The 18,153-nt window shown below is 37.4% G+C and overlaps 2 protein-coding genes across 2 annotated transcripts; one reads left to right on the top strand and one right to left on the bottom strand.

Annotated features, from left to right (window-relative positions):
- Window positions 1-1,001: 1,001 nt before the first annotated feature.
- Window positions 1,002-7,666, bottom strand: LOC109482664 (zinc finger MYND domain-containing protein 19-like). Its single transcript, XM_019785486.1, has 7 exons — window positions 7,452-7,666; window positions 6,224-6,283; window positions 4,793-4,899; window positions 3,569-3,712; window positions 3,364-3,421; window positions 2,720-2,842; window positions 1,002-1,846 (listed from the first exon to the last, which is right to left on the bottom strand). Exons 1-7 carry the CDS (start codon window positions 7,500-7,502, stop codon window positions 1,703-1,705), a joined length of 687 nt encoding a protein of 228 aa, XP_019641045.1. The 5' UTR covers window positions 7,503-7,666; the 3' UTR covers window positions 1,002-1,702.
- Window positions 7,667-8,674: 1,008 nt separating this feature from the next.
- Window positions 8,675-16,452, top strand: LOC109482335 (1-acyl-sn-glycerol-3-phosphate acyltransferase alpha-like). Its single transcript, XM_019785016.1, has 6 exons — window positions 8,675-8,912; window positions 13,509-13,642; window positions 14,206-14,381; window positions 15,037-15,132; window positions 15,456-15,528; window positions 16,149-16,452. The coding sequence occupies exons 1-6, from the start codon at window positions 8,689-8,691 to the stop codon at window positions 16,298-16,300; spliced, it is 855 nt and encodes a 284-aa protein (XP_019640575.1). The 5' UTR covers window positions 8,675-8,688; the 3' UTR covers window positions 16,301-16,452.
- Window positions 16,453-18,153: the final 1,701 nt, after the last annotated feature.

Genomic DNA, 18,153 nt, shown 5'->3' with positions numbered 1-18,153 from the left:
AAAACAGGTCTAGGCATCCTATTATAGCCCTAAATGCTATGACAGAAGCCATGAAGTCAACACAAAAGGCTGGGTTTAAACAATGAATTTTGAACTTCTAATCAAACCACTGCATTGATAGATGGAAAAACTGTAACAACTAGGAAGAAAAGGACTTTCCTCAACTGTTTGGGGGCAAAATATGAGCGTTTTTTTTAGTTGATTCAGGACCAGAATCTTTTTTTTTATTTTTGCAAATCAGAAAAAAATAAAGATGCGAATCCAAGAACCAACAAATTAAATTGGTGTGGCCTTATCATCGAACCTTGTAAATGGTCTTTCATGGAAGTTGCGAATGTACATATTCAGATACGTCCAATCTCGGGAGAGAATTTCAATTTTGTTTTCGTGAATCTTACAAAAGAAAAATGCATATGACAAGACAGGATATGTGATGAGAAGAAATTAAATTCCTTAAAACATGTGTTAAGTGTGAGAAACATACACATTAAGTTTGTACCTCTGATAGTAAGTGCATCCCTAATATTATTATATTAGGTTTTCTATCACAACAACTGTGCTCTAACAGTGAGTTTTATCTTCAACTATTTATAATTACTGAGATGTTCAAGTATTCAACTAACATAGCTAAGCATAAACTTTGATAAATAACACAACTTTTTATCACAACTGGCAGCTTCTACTACTAAGAATACTGGAGAATACTTACTCTGAATCATGTACATGTATGTCAATCTTTATAGCACTTTGTGCATTGTTCTATATTTGACCACATCACAATGTATGTTGTACTTCTTCATGAGAAGTTTACAGGGGTGCCACAGTATACATGTTTTGTATAGTGCAATTTTACGGAATTCAGTGCAATTTTACGGAATACAGTGCAATTTTACGGAATACAGTACAATCGCATTAGTATACAGTGCAATTTTACTAGTAACATTGCACTGTTTACTAGTGAAATTGCACCGTATACTAATACATGTACGATTGCACTGCATTCCATAAAATTGCACTGTATTCCGTAAAATTGCACTGTATACTCTGGCACCCCTGGTTTAGGTCTGCCTTTTTTTGAAAGGAATGTTCTATTCTCATGACTAAATGTTTCTTCAGAACATTAAGTTTCCCTCCCGACAAAACCAAACGGTACAAAATTCTTACACGTACCAACAAGTACAAAATTTTCCCTTTCTACTACGACAGGGAAACGTTTCATAGAATAACTTCTTAGTATCATACATGTATGATATGATATGATATGAATACGCATGCACCATATTAAGGAGAAAATAGTATTCTACTTACTTTTATGAGAAGCGGACAATCATATACAGTTTGCACTTTGTACAAAAACAGTTACAGTTGGATATGCTTTTCCAGAAATGTCAAGCCACTACAAAGTTACTCTTCTTTCTAGTAAGTACCAAATATAGAAGCTCCTCATCATACTTTAGTAAGTACTGATGCACCTACCAATATAAACTGACAGGAGAGGGGGTGGGCATGCAGAGAGGCCAAAAAATAAAACAATGTCATGGAATCTCTGTACATTGACCAACAAATTTGGGACTACTTTCATGCAACAAAACTCTGTAAAATATGTCATATCATTATAGTAATTGTTTACTTTACACATGTAAGCTCTCAGCTACATGACCACCCCCTCACTAACTTGTGTTGTACCTGTCTCTCTATACTACTAGCGATCCACAGAGGAGTCCTCTACCGCGTTTTTCCTCCTTTCTCGACAGCGTTTCTTGTGCGCCGGCCAGTCCTTCTGCTGGCATCGTGTTCCACAGTACCGTGCTTGCTGACAACGACCACAGATGCTAAACTGGTGCATCTGAAACGGGGCGGTACAATTCGATTACGTACTGACTGTGCATGATGTACAAAATGACTAATAAACTGGTGGACGTCCCAACTACTAAGTACCTACATACCAGCCTAGAAGAGAACAAGAAATAGCCATGCCTTCAAGTACCAGAGTTATCAACCAAGGATTGAGGTGTTCAAGAATTCATTCTTTCCTAGAAGTATTGCAGAGTGGAACTAGCTGTCACCAAGTACAGTAGGGGCATTGTCATTAGATAGCTTTAAACAATGTCTAGAGTTAGATGTTCAAGGGTTAGGTGTAACAAGTCGATCGGTGTAATATAGCCAGCTGCCTGCGAAGCTGGTGTGTTATGCCGAAAGGCGGTTATACCGGCTATACAGATACAGACAGATTACAATACGGTAACAAGCTGCTAGGGGGGAACAAATTAAACCTACACTCCTTTTTCCCCTCACATGAAAAGCTATCTGTCACAAAAAAAATCAAACCCCCTTCATGTCCAGGACAAAAGATATTACAAAAAAAGAAAGTTCTGTTGCAGCACCAAGGACAACCACCAGGAGACCCACATTTACATGTACCTTGGCTTTCATCTTCCCAAGACCTACCCTCATACCAGATATCATCACAATCCATTCAGGCTTTCTCAAACTATGCTCACAAATATGTGGAAACACAAACAAACAAACAGACGGACAAACAAACCAAAATCAATTTGACTCAAATTCGATTTGATACATATCGGAAAGGTAGGCTCAATCTGCTCAGACTGCTCAAACTTTTGCCACCTTTGGTGGTTGTTGGTTTGGAGAAGGTTCTAAATGTGTGATAGCACCACCACAATGTGCATGTTTTAACAGCTCCTCCTCTACTACTCACCTCTTCCTCTATGAGCGTGCATGGCGGATAATGACATTCGTAATATATGGTCCCTTCTTCCTCCTCTTCCATCTCTTCTCCATTTGCATTGTACACTTTAGACTGCGACATTTCTGGAAAGTGCTAGAGGTGGAAAGAAGACACGGTGTTAGTCATACATTTCTCACGTTTTATGTAAAGCCACAGCAAGTAAATTTTATGGATGACATCCTCCACAGACTTATGTAATGCGAGCGGGTGAAAAAAAACAAGGCAGGCGGAAAAAACAAGGTTCCTACATTCTCAAATTTTGACTCAATCATTGTACAAATGGTTTTGATTCAGTGGGAACATCACATATACACAACCAGCATCACATATCACTGCATCAAAGTAAGAAATAAAACATTGAATCAGAGCCTTTTCTTGTCTCCTCTCTTCATAGTTATCTGCCATCCATGTTCCGGCATGGCAACAGACATCTTTGTTTTTTTTTTCCAAAATCTGGCGAAAATCAATGCGTGCAATTACAGATGTCATCCATAAAAATTACTTGCTGTGGCCTAATGTATTGTACACTATACCACTTTGGCAGAATTTCTCTCAGCATAAATGTATTTTTGGACAGCTAGTTTTAATTCAGGTACTTTGTACAGAAAACTCACCTCATCTATAGGGTCTGGTGGTAACTGTTGAATGGCTATCCAGTACAAGTTGTTCTCCCTGTTATGAAAAAAAATTGGGGTTCATGTAGTTTCGTATGGAACTTTTTAAAAAAGAAAGATAAAATATCAAGTCAAAAAGTATGTACAGATTTAGTTAAACTTTCTGAAACTTCAATGATGTTAATATTCCAGCATGACAACTCACCTGCTATCTGTTTTTGTCCCCTCCTGTATCTTCAATGGTTTAGTCTGTGCCACTAGCGTGAGGTTTTCTAATCTGTTGTCTACGGTCACCCCATTTTTGTGTACCACCTTGTATCCTGGAGCAATTCCTCCGCAATGTCTTTCCCTGAAAAAAAAAAGAAACACCGTACATTACATATATATATTGTGTGCCTCATGGACCTTTTTATCAAATGCTTTTTAATCATTAACTTTTAAACCCTTGTTTAATCATAGAAGAAACCACAGAAATTTCCCTTAACTCCTTTTTTTTAGTACCATTAGCTATAATATCTTTATGTTGTTGAAGTCTGATGTACAAGGCCCAAAGACAACGCTCATATTAACACATACATGTAGTAACTGCCTGCCACTGAAAAATTCAGAAAACAACAACCGACAACACTTGCTCTTTGAACCTTGTAAACCTTTGAACCTATAAAGAGAGTTACTACCAGTACACAACTTTAAATAACCATTATACCAGTTTAAAAAAAAAACACAGAAAAATTACCTCGCAGTAAATTAATGATTCCATTACATTTCAAATATTTCTTCCAGTTTACCTACCCCTCTCCAGTTATTAAACATTTATGAAATATAGCAAGGCTTTTTCAGATGTGTAAACCCTTGCTCTTTTAAGTCAACCTACTTATCCACATTTAGCCTTTGGCCAGACTAAAAATATCTCTTTCAGGATTAAACAAAGTCTTTTTTTGGCAGCAAATAAATTGTTGTAACCACTCTTTGAAGTAAGAAAGCCTCAAAACATGTGCTTAACATATACAAAACTGTGCATCACATGTGCACCTTTATCAAATGATATAATTCAAGCCCTGGTCATGCAATGGATGTATCAGACTACTGCTGTGTACCGGTTTCCGGACTTGTAAGGATGTTTAGGTTCAAGTAAAAAAAAAAAACAAACTAAAAGTCAAGAAACAATTCCGGACTTACTAAAAAAACCCATGTCAAAACCACCCCTTTTTTTTCGAAACCACCTAAAACCTTCCATAGATTGCAAAATCTTAGTGGCCATAGTTTTGCCCAAACAACATTGCAAGGTTGCCAACATGCAATTTTGTATATGCCATGGGTTTAGGTCCGGACTTACGAGTTCGGAACTGAACCTAAACCTCTGGACTTGAATCCGGACCTGAACCTAAATGTGGGTTTAGGCATGCAGCACTAAATCAGACTAACTTACCATAGAATATTGTGTACAAAGTTCCCTAACGCTCTGCCCTTTTCTATCTCCCAACAGAAGGCAAACACCTTGGCTCCATTCCCGTCCTTGTCCACCTCAACTTGTGCCTGGAAAAAAAAATTAAGACATCAAAATGGCAAAACAAAAACAAACTACAACATGTATTCAAATGACCAGACATCTGATTCGTAATACAAAACATAATTCTAACTCATACATTTTGTTGTAACATATATCAATCATTGCACAGCAAAGTTCTTTGATCACAACCATTTATTTCTTTATGAGCCGACGTTTCAATGACCGTCTGTCATCTTCATCAAGGCAATTCTGTTCACTGTGCACTGACGCTAGATGTTACTTGGTGCTTAGTGCACTAAAGGTGTTACATGGTTCACAGTGCACTGTAAGTTGGTTAACAGTGCACTATGCACCAAGTAACATCTAGGGTCAGTGCACAGTAAACCAGTCAGAATTGCCCTGATGAAGATGACAGACGGTCATCGAAACGTCGGCTCGTAAGAAATAAATGGTTGTGATCAAAGAACTTTGCTATTCATTCATTTACCAACCTGATGAAATTATTTACGGATATATCAATCATTGTTTACTGCTATTAAGACATTTTACAGACTTTAATTTTCACTTGCATTGTCATACTCATAGTTGTCAATATTACTGATTGAATGACAGATGATTATTGTACAATTATGCTCTTTCAAGTACAGGTCATGAATAAACAGGAAAAATCTGATTGATACTTGTTTTAATGTCTTACAGCCAAAGACATTTCCTTGAAGTTATTGGCTATTTGAGAACAGGTAATGGGGGGGGGGGTGCCCTAATTCTGACCTACCCCTAATTCCGGACTAGTTTGAAAAATTCTTGTTGTGGCATTATGCATGGGAGCATGTGCCTAAAAATAACCACAAGAATGGACGAAGTATTTGTGTTGACATTGGTAATCTTACAAAGTTTGTTCCAGTTTGTACGCTCTGGCAACAGACGAGTAAAAAGAGGACTTGTTTGGGACAGAAAAACAGTTGTAGATTGGTTTAGTCATAATTTGTGTTTTATAATTTCTAAACTCTCTTCTCAGATGGACCTGTGTTTGATACTAGGTTGGAATTAGGGCACCCCTATTGCGATAGAACGTTCCACCGGCAAAATGACCAAAAACCAGTCCATAAGTTTCTCGAACCATTACGCTTGGGTGCAAGGCTCTAAACTGAAGTGAAATATACAGCTGTGTAGCTTTAATCGTTGTGATCTTTATCTGTCAGTATTATAGCTAATGTTGTGCTGGTTTTTGGTCAGATAAACTATTACCAAAGGTATGTGTGTTTGCATGGAACATAGGTCGGAATTAGGACCCCTCCCGTTACAATATTGTGACAGTGGGGATGCTTGGAGTCTTATTATCTGCCTTACCTCAAAAGCGTAATTCTCAACTAGCGGAATGTCTCTTTCATCCAGAAGGGAGTACTTCGTCTGAAATGACAAGAAAAAAACATACTGATTTTGTAGAACATTATAACAATTACAATCTATAGTAAATGTGCAAAAACAAAAACATTATTTTCTATAAAATAAAACATCATGTTCTAACAGATGCACATAATTTCGAATGATGACAAATTATGTATAATAATAATGTTATATATCAGTAACCATATGTTTAAATTATTCATTGCCATATGGTTTTTGCTGATGCCAAACAAGTCTTTTAATCTAATTGATAAATTATAAACACTACTGAAAACAATAAACTGGAGGCCTTCTATCTGTAATACATTTTGTAATTCCCTCCAATACCTCTTTATAAGAAGAAAACATGTTTACATGGTAGTACATAACATGTCAGCAATAACAAGATGTTACCATCATAACATATGTACAATAAACAATAAAATGGAGGTCTTCTGTCTGTAATACATTTTGTAGGTACCTTCAAATCAAGTTCAATATCTACTTCATAAGAAAACATGTTTACATAGCCATGATATGAAAAACATGTCAACAATAACAAGATATTTCATAACATGCATAGTCACATTGGTAGGAAGCCATAGAGACAAATATGAATCATCATAATACGGTGTTGTGACTATTGGATATTATTTTGGAACGCTAACGGAAGAGGTAATCATAATGCAATTTCAGAGTTCACTGCCAAAGAATCTACACACATTTAATATTTGGCACGCTTTTGGTCCTCGTGACACGACTACACTGGCTATTTTTGTCAACCGGCTGCCAACAAACCCCTAAAGAAGCCCCAAAATAATAAAATTACTCACAACGTCGTGATATCATCCCCCATAACAGGGGAAATCTTCCTATAATTTATATAGCGACAACGTCTGGATAGAATTTGAATTTTTAAAATACTGTGTTCAGACATGAATTTTTGTGTCCCTCGCTTTCCTTTCTTGATAAAGCGATTACCATATAATGTTAATTGCTACACAGAACATGCACAATAAAGAAATTCCTTCTCAAATTATGTTATTTGCCATGTTGGAATATATTCGAAGGAAAAAGAAGGATATTCTGAGGAAAAATATGTCTCCTCGCCATGCCGACATATGATGTGGATAAAGCCGGTAGCATCGGCCACGTTGTTTTCTGTTCTCCATTTTTAGGCACGGATTCTTACCTTCCCCGCCGCTCTGCCCAGTCGAACGATGCCCAGCTTGAAGCCAGCCATGCCCGAAGACACCCTCTCCTCGCTAAGGTTGCGATGAGGAGTTATGGTGGCGGTTTTCTTGTCGGAAAATGCAGAAAATATTTGTCAGAATTTTGACATGAATGAATCAGGATGTGCACCATCGGTCGTCCCACGTGTGTCGGGGGCGGAGCTAACCGCATCAAACCGCTAACTCACGATTTGTAGAAATTATAATTGAGAATGATTTGAAAAACAATTTTATCATAGTTCAATTAAATAAATCAAAGTAGGTTTTCAAAAGCATAGAACTTGTATACAAATTCTTGTATTTTGCAGAAAAGGGATGGATACTTTTTCTGAAGAAGCATTTACTTGTGATCATTTTATGATACGTTTGATTTTTAGCCAATCAGCGTCCTTCGTTTTCCCGGGAAAATTGTCAGAGGTCATGGCTGGGTTGTACCACAAAAAGAGACGGGGAGGCGTGTTTAGTGTCTTTGCCATTGCTTTTTGAATGACTTTTATTATTTTACTAGTAAACTAGTCATAAATGGTCTATTTGCAAATTGACATAAAACTAAAACAACATTGCAGCCTAATAATACATTTTTGTACTATGTAAAAAAAAGGCTGAATCACGTAGTTTTAGGGAACACAGAATTGTACAAAATATTATTAATATTTACTAATATTTACAAACATAACCTTTCAAGTAGCATTTTACCTGTCTAATTATATTTATTAATTACAATATTCATCAACAGTTTTCCCTATCTATTTTTGTGCCAAAGTAACTTTTTCTAGCAAGTAGCAACCCCCATGCTCTAGGGAAGAAATGGGAATATCATAATACATTTGACTTTGAGAGATCGGAATTGTTTATGATTATATTGGGACTAGTGCATAGTGCAACCAATAACTCCACGGTGCAACCTTCAAGCATTTTCGTTCTGGTTTTGCACATTATGTGCTTTTGCGCTTTTCTTACTCTAAAGAAAAACTTTGAAACTCTGTCGGTATAAAAAGGTTGCACTGATTCTTATCTCCAAGCAGGCGGTGGCATTGAAAATTGTTAAGTTTTCTACAATTCTGGTATTTCTGACAATGAGGGTAGCTAGTCTAGTAGAGAGAGCTGTCGCAAAACTTCACGACATCTGCTTGGAGGAGTGAACGCGCTGGAGCATGGGACCGCGGCGGGGCGAAAGGTCATCGCGGAACGGGGTGAATGACAGAAAGTTCGCAACTAAAAACCAAGATGGCGGTGGCGGAGTTGGAAGTTTTGCACTACGGAATCATCGCCATTCTCCTCATCCTGCCCGTTTTGTACGAGACCAGCGCTACCTTCAAGTACTTCGCCAAGTTCGTTCTGTACGACACCATTGTGATGTGCATTGCTGTTTTCCTCATGCCGGTTTTGGCGTTCAGGCCCAGAGACGTAAACAACTACAGGTCAGTCTACTTCAAATCATTCACTACAAACAACAAAAACAAATATACGTGTTTGTCTTATATTTATAGCTTTAGTTATGATGTTATTATTAGTCGTGTGATCTTGTTGTAACGTTGAAGTTGCCCTCTGCATGACCCTGTATTCGAAACTGTATAATTTGCCTTAATTAAGATGATCTTAATTAATATTTAGTACACGAATAATATTATGCTTGAAACTGTATTTGATATCATATGCATGTATTATAAGAAGCTACTAGATGTGTATTATTTTTGCATAATGCAACAATTGTCATTATTTCCAAAAAATTTACAGGGGGACCCTATTTGGGGTTGTCTAAAATTATGCTTCATAAGCCATTTTTCTTCTCTACTCATTTGTGTTTAAATTTTGATAATAAATATTGACTTTTATTATATTAGTAACAAATGCCAAGTACTAATTTGCAATGCAATGGAAGCATTTGGTGACCAGGTCATAGGTCATAGCACTGAAGGTTACGTATCTAATGTTAGTTTAACGTCCGAGCATACAAAATAGTCTTATGGACAGAGGTTTGTTTGTTTGTTTGTTTGTTTGTTTGTTTGTTTGAACCATACCTTATTCATGAGAATATCAAATCGGCCTGTAGGCTGATTTTCATTGAGGTCATGAGGTCAAACAAAATGTATTTAAAAAGGTATGAAAAAAATTATAGTACAATATGTTATGACCTAACACTATAAATGTATGTCTTTATGAATATTAATTTTTTTTAGCAAGGGACAAATTATTACAATTAAATGTCCATAAAAACTACATGTAACGTTACTAGTACATGTACTAATAGGTCATACCATGTTGTCATCTACATTTATACAATTTATTCTGAACATTTATTTTTTATGACAATATTCCATCCTTAAATGTTAGCCTTTACTTTGATTGACCGTGTGGAGGTTAACATTGGACTTTGAGCTCAAGCAAGCAATATGTGATTATGAATAAACAAATGCCTACATTGTAAAGTTGTATTTTGTTCATATAACCTTTACACAGTGTAAACTGTGAGTCCTCAGGAGGCTAAGTAAATACTAGTACATAGACCAGCAGGGCTCAAAATCATTTTTGAACTGGTGCAGGTAACATTGATTGAACATTACCTGCACCAGACAAATTTTACCTGCACTGCTCTGCAAAATTTAGGAGGTATGGAACGGTTATACCGGCTATACAGATACAGAAGCTGCTGTGTTATGCCGAAGGGCGGTTATACCGGCTATGCAGATACAGAAGCTGCTGTGTTATGCCGAAGGGCGGTTATACTGGCTATATATACAGATACAGAAGCTGGTGTGTTGTGCTGAAGGGTGGTTATACCGGCTATACTGATACAGAAGCTGGTATCTTATTATTACACGTACACCGAAGGGCGGTTATACCAGCTATACAGATACTAGTTCAGAAGCTGGTACATTACACCGAAAGGCTGTTATACTGGCTATACAGATATAGAAGCTGGTACATTATAATTACACCGAAGGGCAGTTATACCAGCTATACAGATACAGAAGCTGGTGTGTTACACCGAAGGGCAGTTATACCGGCTATACAGATACAGAAGCTGGTGTGTTACACCAAAGGGCAGTTATACCGGCTATACAGATACAGAAGCTGGTATTACACCAAAAGGCTATAGTAATATTTATTAATACCGGGCGGCTATACAGATACAGATATGCATCCAGAATTTTGAGCCCTACATACGCATGTACCCTTTGTAATTGTATTTATATTTAACACTAGTGTGGTGTACAGTGTAGATGATTGAGGATAAAGGTCACTTTGGTTTGTAAATAGCATGTCACAAGACCGCACTGGCTAGGACGAAAACAGTTGCTTATCAATAATTAATTTTTGGCAGTTAATGATATCAAACAGTAGACATATTAAACTACATTTACAAAGCATTTCTGTGCCAAATAATTCACATTTTTCCTCATAGTAGTAACTACGGTAGCCACACTACTTATTAACTATTACAAATTTATGAAAAAAATTGAATTTGAAATTTTAACTTCTGTTTGAAATTTGATTTTGGATGTAGCTCTAGTAGTACATAAGCATATGTCAGTCAGACAACATGTATCTGTATAGCCGGTATAATCGCCCTTCGGCGTAACACACCAGCTTTGCAGGCACACGGTGCGGCGGCAGCTGGCTACATTACACCGATCGACTTGTTACACCTAACCCTTGAACATCTAACTCTAGACATTGTTTAAAGCTATCTAATGACAATGCCCCTACTGTACATGGTGACAGCGAGTTCCACTCTGCGATAGTTCTAGGAAAGAATGAATTCTTGAACACCTCAATCCTTGGTGTAAATATGGTGTACAAAATTGTTTTTTTGATTATGACGCCAGAACTGTGACTGAAAAGTCATATTTTGCAGAGGTCTCAAATACATTGTATGTGACTTGTAGTCATAGCAAAATTGAAGTACCACGGTATATTTTAGATGGCCATGTGGTCACTTGAAAAATTTCATTTCTGTCTCAAGGACAGGCTAACTGTGCTACAGTTTTAGGGATGAATATGGAGATAATTCCACCTTTGTGTTCTACTAGCCAGCATATATACATATATCCTTCTGTCTTTTGACGGAATTTGGACACTCTCATAAGAGAAAAATTTTTCATGCACAAAAATAATTGGCATATACAGCTACAATATATGGAAAGAAACATCATTAAACTGATCATAGTCGATTTCACAAACATCTACTAGTAAGGCCACACCAATTTAATTTTTTGGTTAACGGATTTTTCTAGAAAAATAATGGAGCGGGCGGGCGAAAAAAAAAAAATAAAAACAGGCCTAGGCATCCTATTATGGCCCAAAATGGTACGATAGGAGCCATGAAGTCAACACACCAGGCTGGTTCAAAATTTAAACAGTGAATTTTGAACTTTAAATGATACCATTGCATTGAGAGATGGAATAACTGTAACAACTATGACGAAAAGAACTGTTTTCAACTGCTAAGGGCAAAATATGAGCATTTTGCAGTTGATTCTAAATTTTTATTTTTATTTGCAAATCAGAAAAAAATGAAGCGGCGAATCCGTTAACCAAGAAATTAAATTGGTGTGGCCTAAACGTTTTACACAAGAAATAAATGTCATTTAAACGAAAATTGCACAAAGACTTTTGCATGCATTTAAATCAAGCTAGTTTTTAAATCATGTTGTGCATGACTTTCCATTGCAATTTGCACATGTATAGATAGGAAGTTGAGATCTGTAACTGTATATATTCTTCTAACAGGGCTCAACATTCATTTTTGGGAATAGAAGCACCCAAACTAAAAATTGGGCCCAAAATTTTATTGGGTGCACCATATAAAATAAAATAACAAGAGTTCCACGACCTCATACCTTCGCCAAATGATGTTAACCCTTGCGGTTGACGAATTATACAATTTTAATCATTGATTTTGTAAATAAGAGCCTCATTTGCATTGATTATATCAGTTGATCATATTCTCCATCCAATGAAAGCCTTATCATAACAAAAAGGCTATTATAGCACTTCCTCATAAATTATGCAAATGAGGTCATGATTTAAATAAATTATGTTTATTGATGTTCACCTTCACTTAACTTCCAAATGTGGCAAGTATGAAATTACAACTATGGAATTATAAATATTTTCCATTAATTATGCAAATTAGGTCCTCATTTACATAATCTATATCCTCAGATGTTTTTCTCATTCTCAAGTAGATGTCACAAGTGTGTCATAGTTCTATTATCGAACAAAGCAGATTTATAGAATCTCCTCATTAATTATGCAAATTAGCTCCTGATTTGCATAATTGCCATCTGATTATGTCAAGCATCACTTCAACTACCTACATACCAAAAATCACGACAATACGTCAACCGGTTCTTGAGTTATCGTCCTTCAAATTTTTTTCAACAAATGCTTCTGCAGTTCCAGAACAAGGCACTAGGGGACCCAAACTCTTGTCACTTTTTCCCTACCCTTAGAGCTATCTTCCAACCAAAATTCGTGACCCTAGCATGTCCAGAACATGAGATATCAAAACCGAAAGTTCAGCTGCAGTACCTAGAAAAGCCGCCAGGGGGCCCAAAATCTAATCATTTCTAAGTCTCATGAAGACCTACCCACCTACCAAGTTTCATTCCAATCCATCCACTGCTTCTCGAGTTATCTTGCTAAACCACACACAAACACACACACACACACACACACACACACACACAGACAAACGCTACTGAAAACATAACATTCTTGGCGAAGGTAACTAGAATGTCAGCAATAACTAATTATGTTCCATTTATGAAGTAAAGTACTACAACAAAGATTTTCTTTTTTTTTTCTGACACTTAAATTTTCAAGAATAATAATATACATTTTAAAACATCTTTACTTAACAAACCTACAAAAATATTTGGGTGCACTGGTGCACCCACGGAAAAAAATTAGGTGCACAGCTCTAATTTTGGGTGCACTCAGGTGCACATGCACCCAGTACATGTATTTCGAGCCCTGTTCTAACATTCAAATGTTTTGGTGTCTTTCAGGATAGTGTCGTGGGTGGTTAAGAACATCATGAAGATATTTGCCATAAAGATTGATATAAAACACAAGGAGAGACTGGTGTCTGACCAACCCTACATACTGGTGTCCAACCATCAGAGTTCCCTCGACTTCATAGGTAAGGAATTTAAACTGCTTAGGCCACACCAATTTAATTTGTTGGTTCTCAGATTCGCCTCTTCATTTTTTTCTGATTTGCAAAAAAGAAAAAAAATTCTGTTTCTGAATCAACTCAAAAATGCTTATATTTTGTCCCCAACAGTTGAGGAAAGTCCTTTTCTTCCTAGTTGTCACAGTTTTTCCATGTATCAATGCAGTGATTTGATTCAAAGTTCAAAATTCATTGTTCAAATATTAACCCTTTTGTGTTGACTTCATGGCTCCTATCGTAGCATTTGGGGCTATAAGAGGATGCCTAGACCTGTTTTTTTTTTAATTTTTTTCACCCTGTCGCTTCATATTTTTTCTGAAAAAATCCCAGAAACAACAAATTAAATTGCTGTGGCCACAACTCAAAACACCAGCTGTGTATATACTTAATTTGCCCATCTTGTCTTTTGCACATAGGCCTAGGAAAAAAATTTGTTTCCGGTCACCAAACTTTCTGTGACCCGGGGCTCGTTCACTATACACTCAGGGGATGAGTGTCTTGTTACTCCTTTCTCTTCCATGTGACTACAGGCATGATGGAGCTGCTACCAGACCGCTGCGCTTTTCTGGCGAAACGAGAACTCCTGTGGGCGGGGCCATTCGGCATCTCCTCGTGGCTCTGTGGAACCATTTTTATCGACAGACTCAACCCAGAGAAGGCACGAGACACCATGGACCAAACAGCCGAAATTTTACACACAAAAAATGTAGGTGTAGTAAGAAGAGTAATAATACCTTTTGTGTCATACCTGGGCTGTTGTAACATTCAACATGTTCCTGCCAATATGACAACCCATAATATATTATTGATTTTTTCTTTTTTTAACGGAGTGGTTCAATGCTAGGCCTATACGACCACTTCTCGGCATTGAACTAGAAATATGAGAGAAACATGGCTATGTCAAGAGATGGCAGTGAACGTTTGATTTGAAAGCCTGTAGATTGTAGGTTGGTGGGAAACACTTGTCAGGGAGGGAATTCCAAAGCTTGGCTGTACGGGGAAAGAAACTGTCACTGTAAAAAGGTTTCGAACAAGGAATTTGGATGGTGAAGTTGTGTGAGCTAGTGGAGAACCTAGTGGAATGGTTAAAAGTTCTGAGTGGTGGAACTACAAAAAGAGTTCTGCAGAGCAATGACCATGAAAATATCTGTAAAAGAGAGATAGAGAGGCAACATTTCATCTATGGTAAGGGGGATTATCACATGGACTTGCAAAAGTTTCAGAATAATCCATATTTTGCACATGTCTGGTCTACATGTATGTCAAGACTATTTTTTATGGCACCATAAGTTTGTACACTTGCCACTGTAAATTGTAATTTACATTTGTCTTGTTTTTTTGTTGTTGCAACTTTCAAACAGATAAAACTCTGGATTTTCCCAGAGGGAACAAGAAACCACAATGGCTCCATGTTACCCTTCAAGAAAGGTGCTTTCTACCTAGCCGTCCAGGCACAGGTAAGCACACCTGTTCACTGATAATTATCTCTCACAACAGGTGTGTAGACTACCTATACATGTATGTGTACTGTGAACTATAACTTGTGCACACACAACTGCCCTCTAGCTGATAGTGATTGAACTGCAATCTTTCCATACAGAAGCTTTGGGATCGTGTTCCAGATCCCCATTCCATTGTTCAAGTGGCCATTTGTCTTTCTCCCTGACTTCTACACATACAACAAGGAAGTGTATGGGCTGCATGTTGCTTTGGCTTGTGCATAACTGCCCTCTAGCTGTTAATGGTGGAACTGCACTCTCTCCTTGTGATGATGTTTCAGATCCCCATTGTTCCAGTGGTCTTCTCATCTTTCTCCCACTTCTACAACAAGAAGGAAAGGAAGTTTGAAACAGGTAAGAACAAAAGAGTAAAATTCTTCTTTGCAATCTTTGTATGATCATGTACATGTATACAAATGTATATGAATATATTTTTGAAAATGTCAAAGAAAGAGTTTACATTGTAAACTAGAAAGGTAACATTTGCAAAGCAAATGCATAAGGTTTACCTTCGCATATATGGTCTGCTCTGTTAATTCATACTCAAACACGTTCACAGGAGTCTAAATCCCTCCTACTTGTCCTAGTACAATAAAATTGCAACATGATGTAACCCAACACCAGTTACCATATGGTGACAGACGTCTGGTTCAGGTCATTGACCAGGTCAGTGTTTGGAATGGAAGAAGAAACAGAGCAAAAACAATATGTAAATCCCTCCTGTAAAATTGCAACATGATGTAACCCAACACCAGTTACCATGGTGACAGACGTCTGGTTCAGGTCATTGACCAGGTCAGTGTTTGGAACAGAGCAGAGCAAAAACAATATGTTTTCCTTCTGTAAACATAAAAAACACAATTCACAGGAGTCTAAATCCCTCCCACTATAAAATTGCAACATGATGTAACCCAACACCAGTTACCATGGTGACAGACGTCTGGTCATGTATTTTTACTATGATTACTACACAGGCAGGGTAACTGCAACAGTCCTTCCACCAGTCTCCACCGAGGGTCTCACCAAGGATGACGTGACAGACCTCACAGAACAAGTCCGCAAAGTCATGCTGCAAACCTTCAACGAAACCTCCCTTCCCAGAATGGAGCCCAACGGCTACAGCTAAACCTGCAACCCGGGGTCCAAATATTAGAATATGCAAGCGGCAACAACATACAACCCACCTGAGGTTATACAGAAACTAGGTGTCAAAACTGTAATAGTCTCTACCAGACTCCAATAGGTCGATAGAAAAAAAACAGTCGGAACCTTTCCCCAAACTTAGGCCATGTTGATTTGATTATATGGATGACATCCTCCGGGAACCCCAAAATTGGTGCGCGCGTGCGAATAAAAAAAGTTTTACAAAAAAAAAGTTGTTTTCATTATGAAATCTACGTGGTCATGAGGGTTGAACAAATGGGACAGAATATGGTTTGGCGAATAATCTAGTCTTCAAGTTCATTTCTTTACAATTTCGTCTTTTTTCGTTTGATTTTGGCACTCTACGACATTGGTATGGCTTTTTTGTAACTTACGGTATATTTTTGCTCATTTTGCAACTGTTTTGTACGATTTACAATATGGTTGAAAACTTTTTTTTTTTTGAAACGGCCGAAAATTCATGCGCGCGTGGATGTCATCCATATAATCAAATCAACATGGCCTTACCTACCAAGGATGGCTGAAGTTTGCCCACATACAAAATGTATGGCACACTATCATTTTGGAGATAGACTTTCTTTTTATTTGAAAAGAATGTCCTGAGCCTTTGCAGGCCTCGAAATTAACTTTTCTTCGTATTGTCCCAGCACTGTCCCAAAAATAAATTTCAATTGTCCCGAAGTGAGGATGAACTGTCCCAAACTGTTTTGTTGGAAGTATTCTATGACTTCAACTTGAAGTCAACTCTATTTTGCTTATGTTCACTCCCAGGTGCACTATAATTACAGGGTAGACAGGAAATTTGGGGGGGATTTTTCCAGATCCAAAAGTCGGGACGTGTTCCTGATAAACAAAAGAAGGGCTGACATTCTGATGTTGAGTATTTTTCTATTGTCCCAAAAATGTCCCAAAGTGTCTTATTTTAGTTGTCCCAGCCTAAATTTTAGTGGTCAGTGGCCATTGGACCACCTTTAATTTTGAGCCCTGCATTGTCAGCATGGCTTCAGCCCCTGTCACACAATCTTCCTCCGAGCACCACGTTTGGGAGCAAATGTAGCCCATGCATACATTGTACCTTTCTGTATCAATTGAATCAAATTTGAGTTAGATTTGAGTCTAATTTTACTGCCAAACACACCCAGAAGTCTAGCTATGAGTGACAAAATTGAGATCATAGATAAAATTCCAGGCTGGTAGGAACACTACCTTTAATTCAGTCTATTTGGACAATTTCTACTGTTCCATATTTTTCAACAACCCGTATTGGAGTCTGGTACTGTTGTTAGTGGTATAAAGACCGTGTCAAAAACAACAAAAAGTGTCTTGTCTGGAACAAGGTCTAGAGAGCACAGATAGAATGTGTGGAACTAATTTGTCAGGGAAGCTTTTTGCACTTTAGTAGCCGAATCTTTTAGCTTGTGATGATGAACAAGAGTGGGAGGGGGGCAAAGTAGGCACAAAGTACGTCAATCTCTTCGCAGGAAAAAAAAGATGAACTACAAATGTAATGACCTGCAGTAATATTTATAAAACGCATTTTTGCAAAAAAAATGACAGGAAAAAATTCTTCACTATTTGCTGTTATTACAGTTGTATGTACATGTATATTGTTAACTTGAATGCAGTTACATGTAGAATGCTGGTTTGCTGCTGATAGGACATGCATGTGGTGCAGGGTAGAGATTGCAATATGCCAGATTCGCTGATTCTATCAATTCAGTCTCTACTTTGACATATTCACAACAGTTAAAACTTTATTTCTTGAAGTTGACTCTTTTAAATCGCAGTCATTTACACATGCTTGTGTACATATAA

The sequence above is a fragment of the Branchiostoma belcheri genome, unplaced genomic scaffold (assembly GCF_001625305.1).
Source record: "Branchiostoma belcheri isolate BF01 breed outbred unplaced genomic scaffold, Haploidv18h27 scaffold6, whole genome shotgun sequence".
Lineage (NCBI taxonomy): Eukaryota > Metazoa > Chordata > Leptocardii > Amphioxiformes > Branchiostomatidae > Branchiostoma > Branchiostoma belcheri.
The sequence above is the reverse complement of the archived record's forward strand: the minus strand, read 5'-3'. Positions and strand labels throughout refer to the sequence as shown.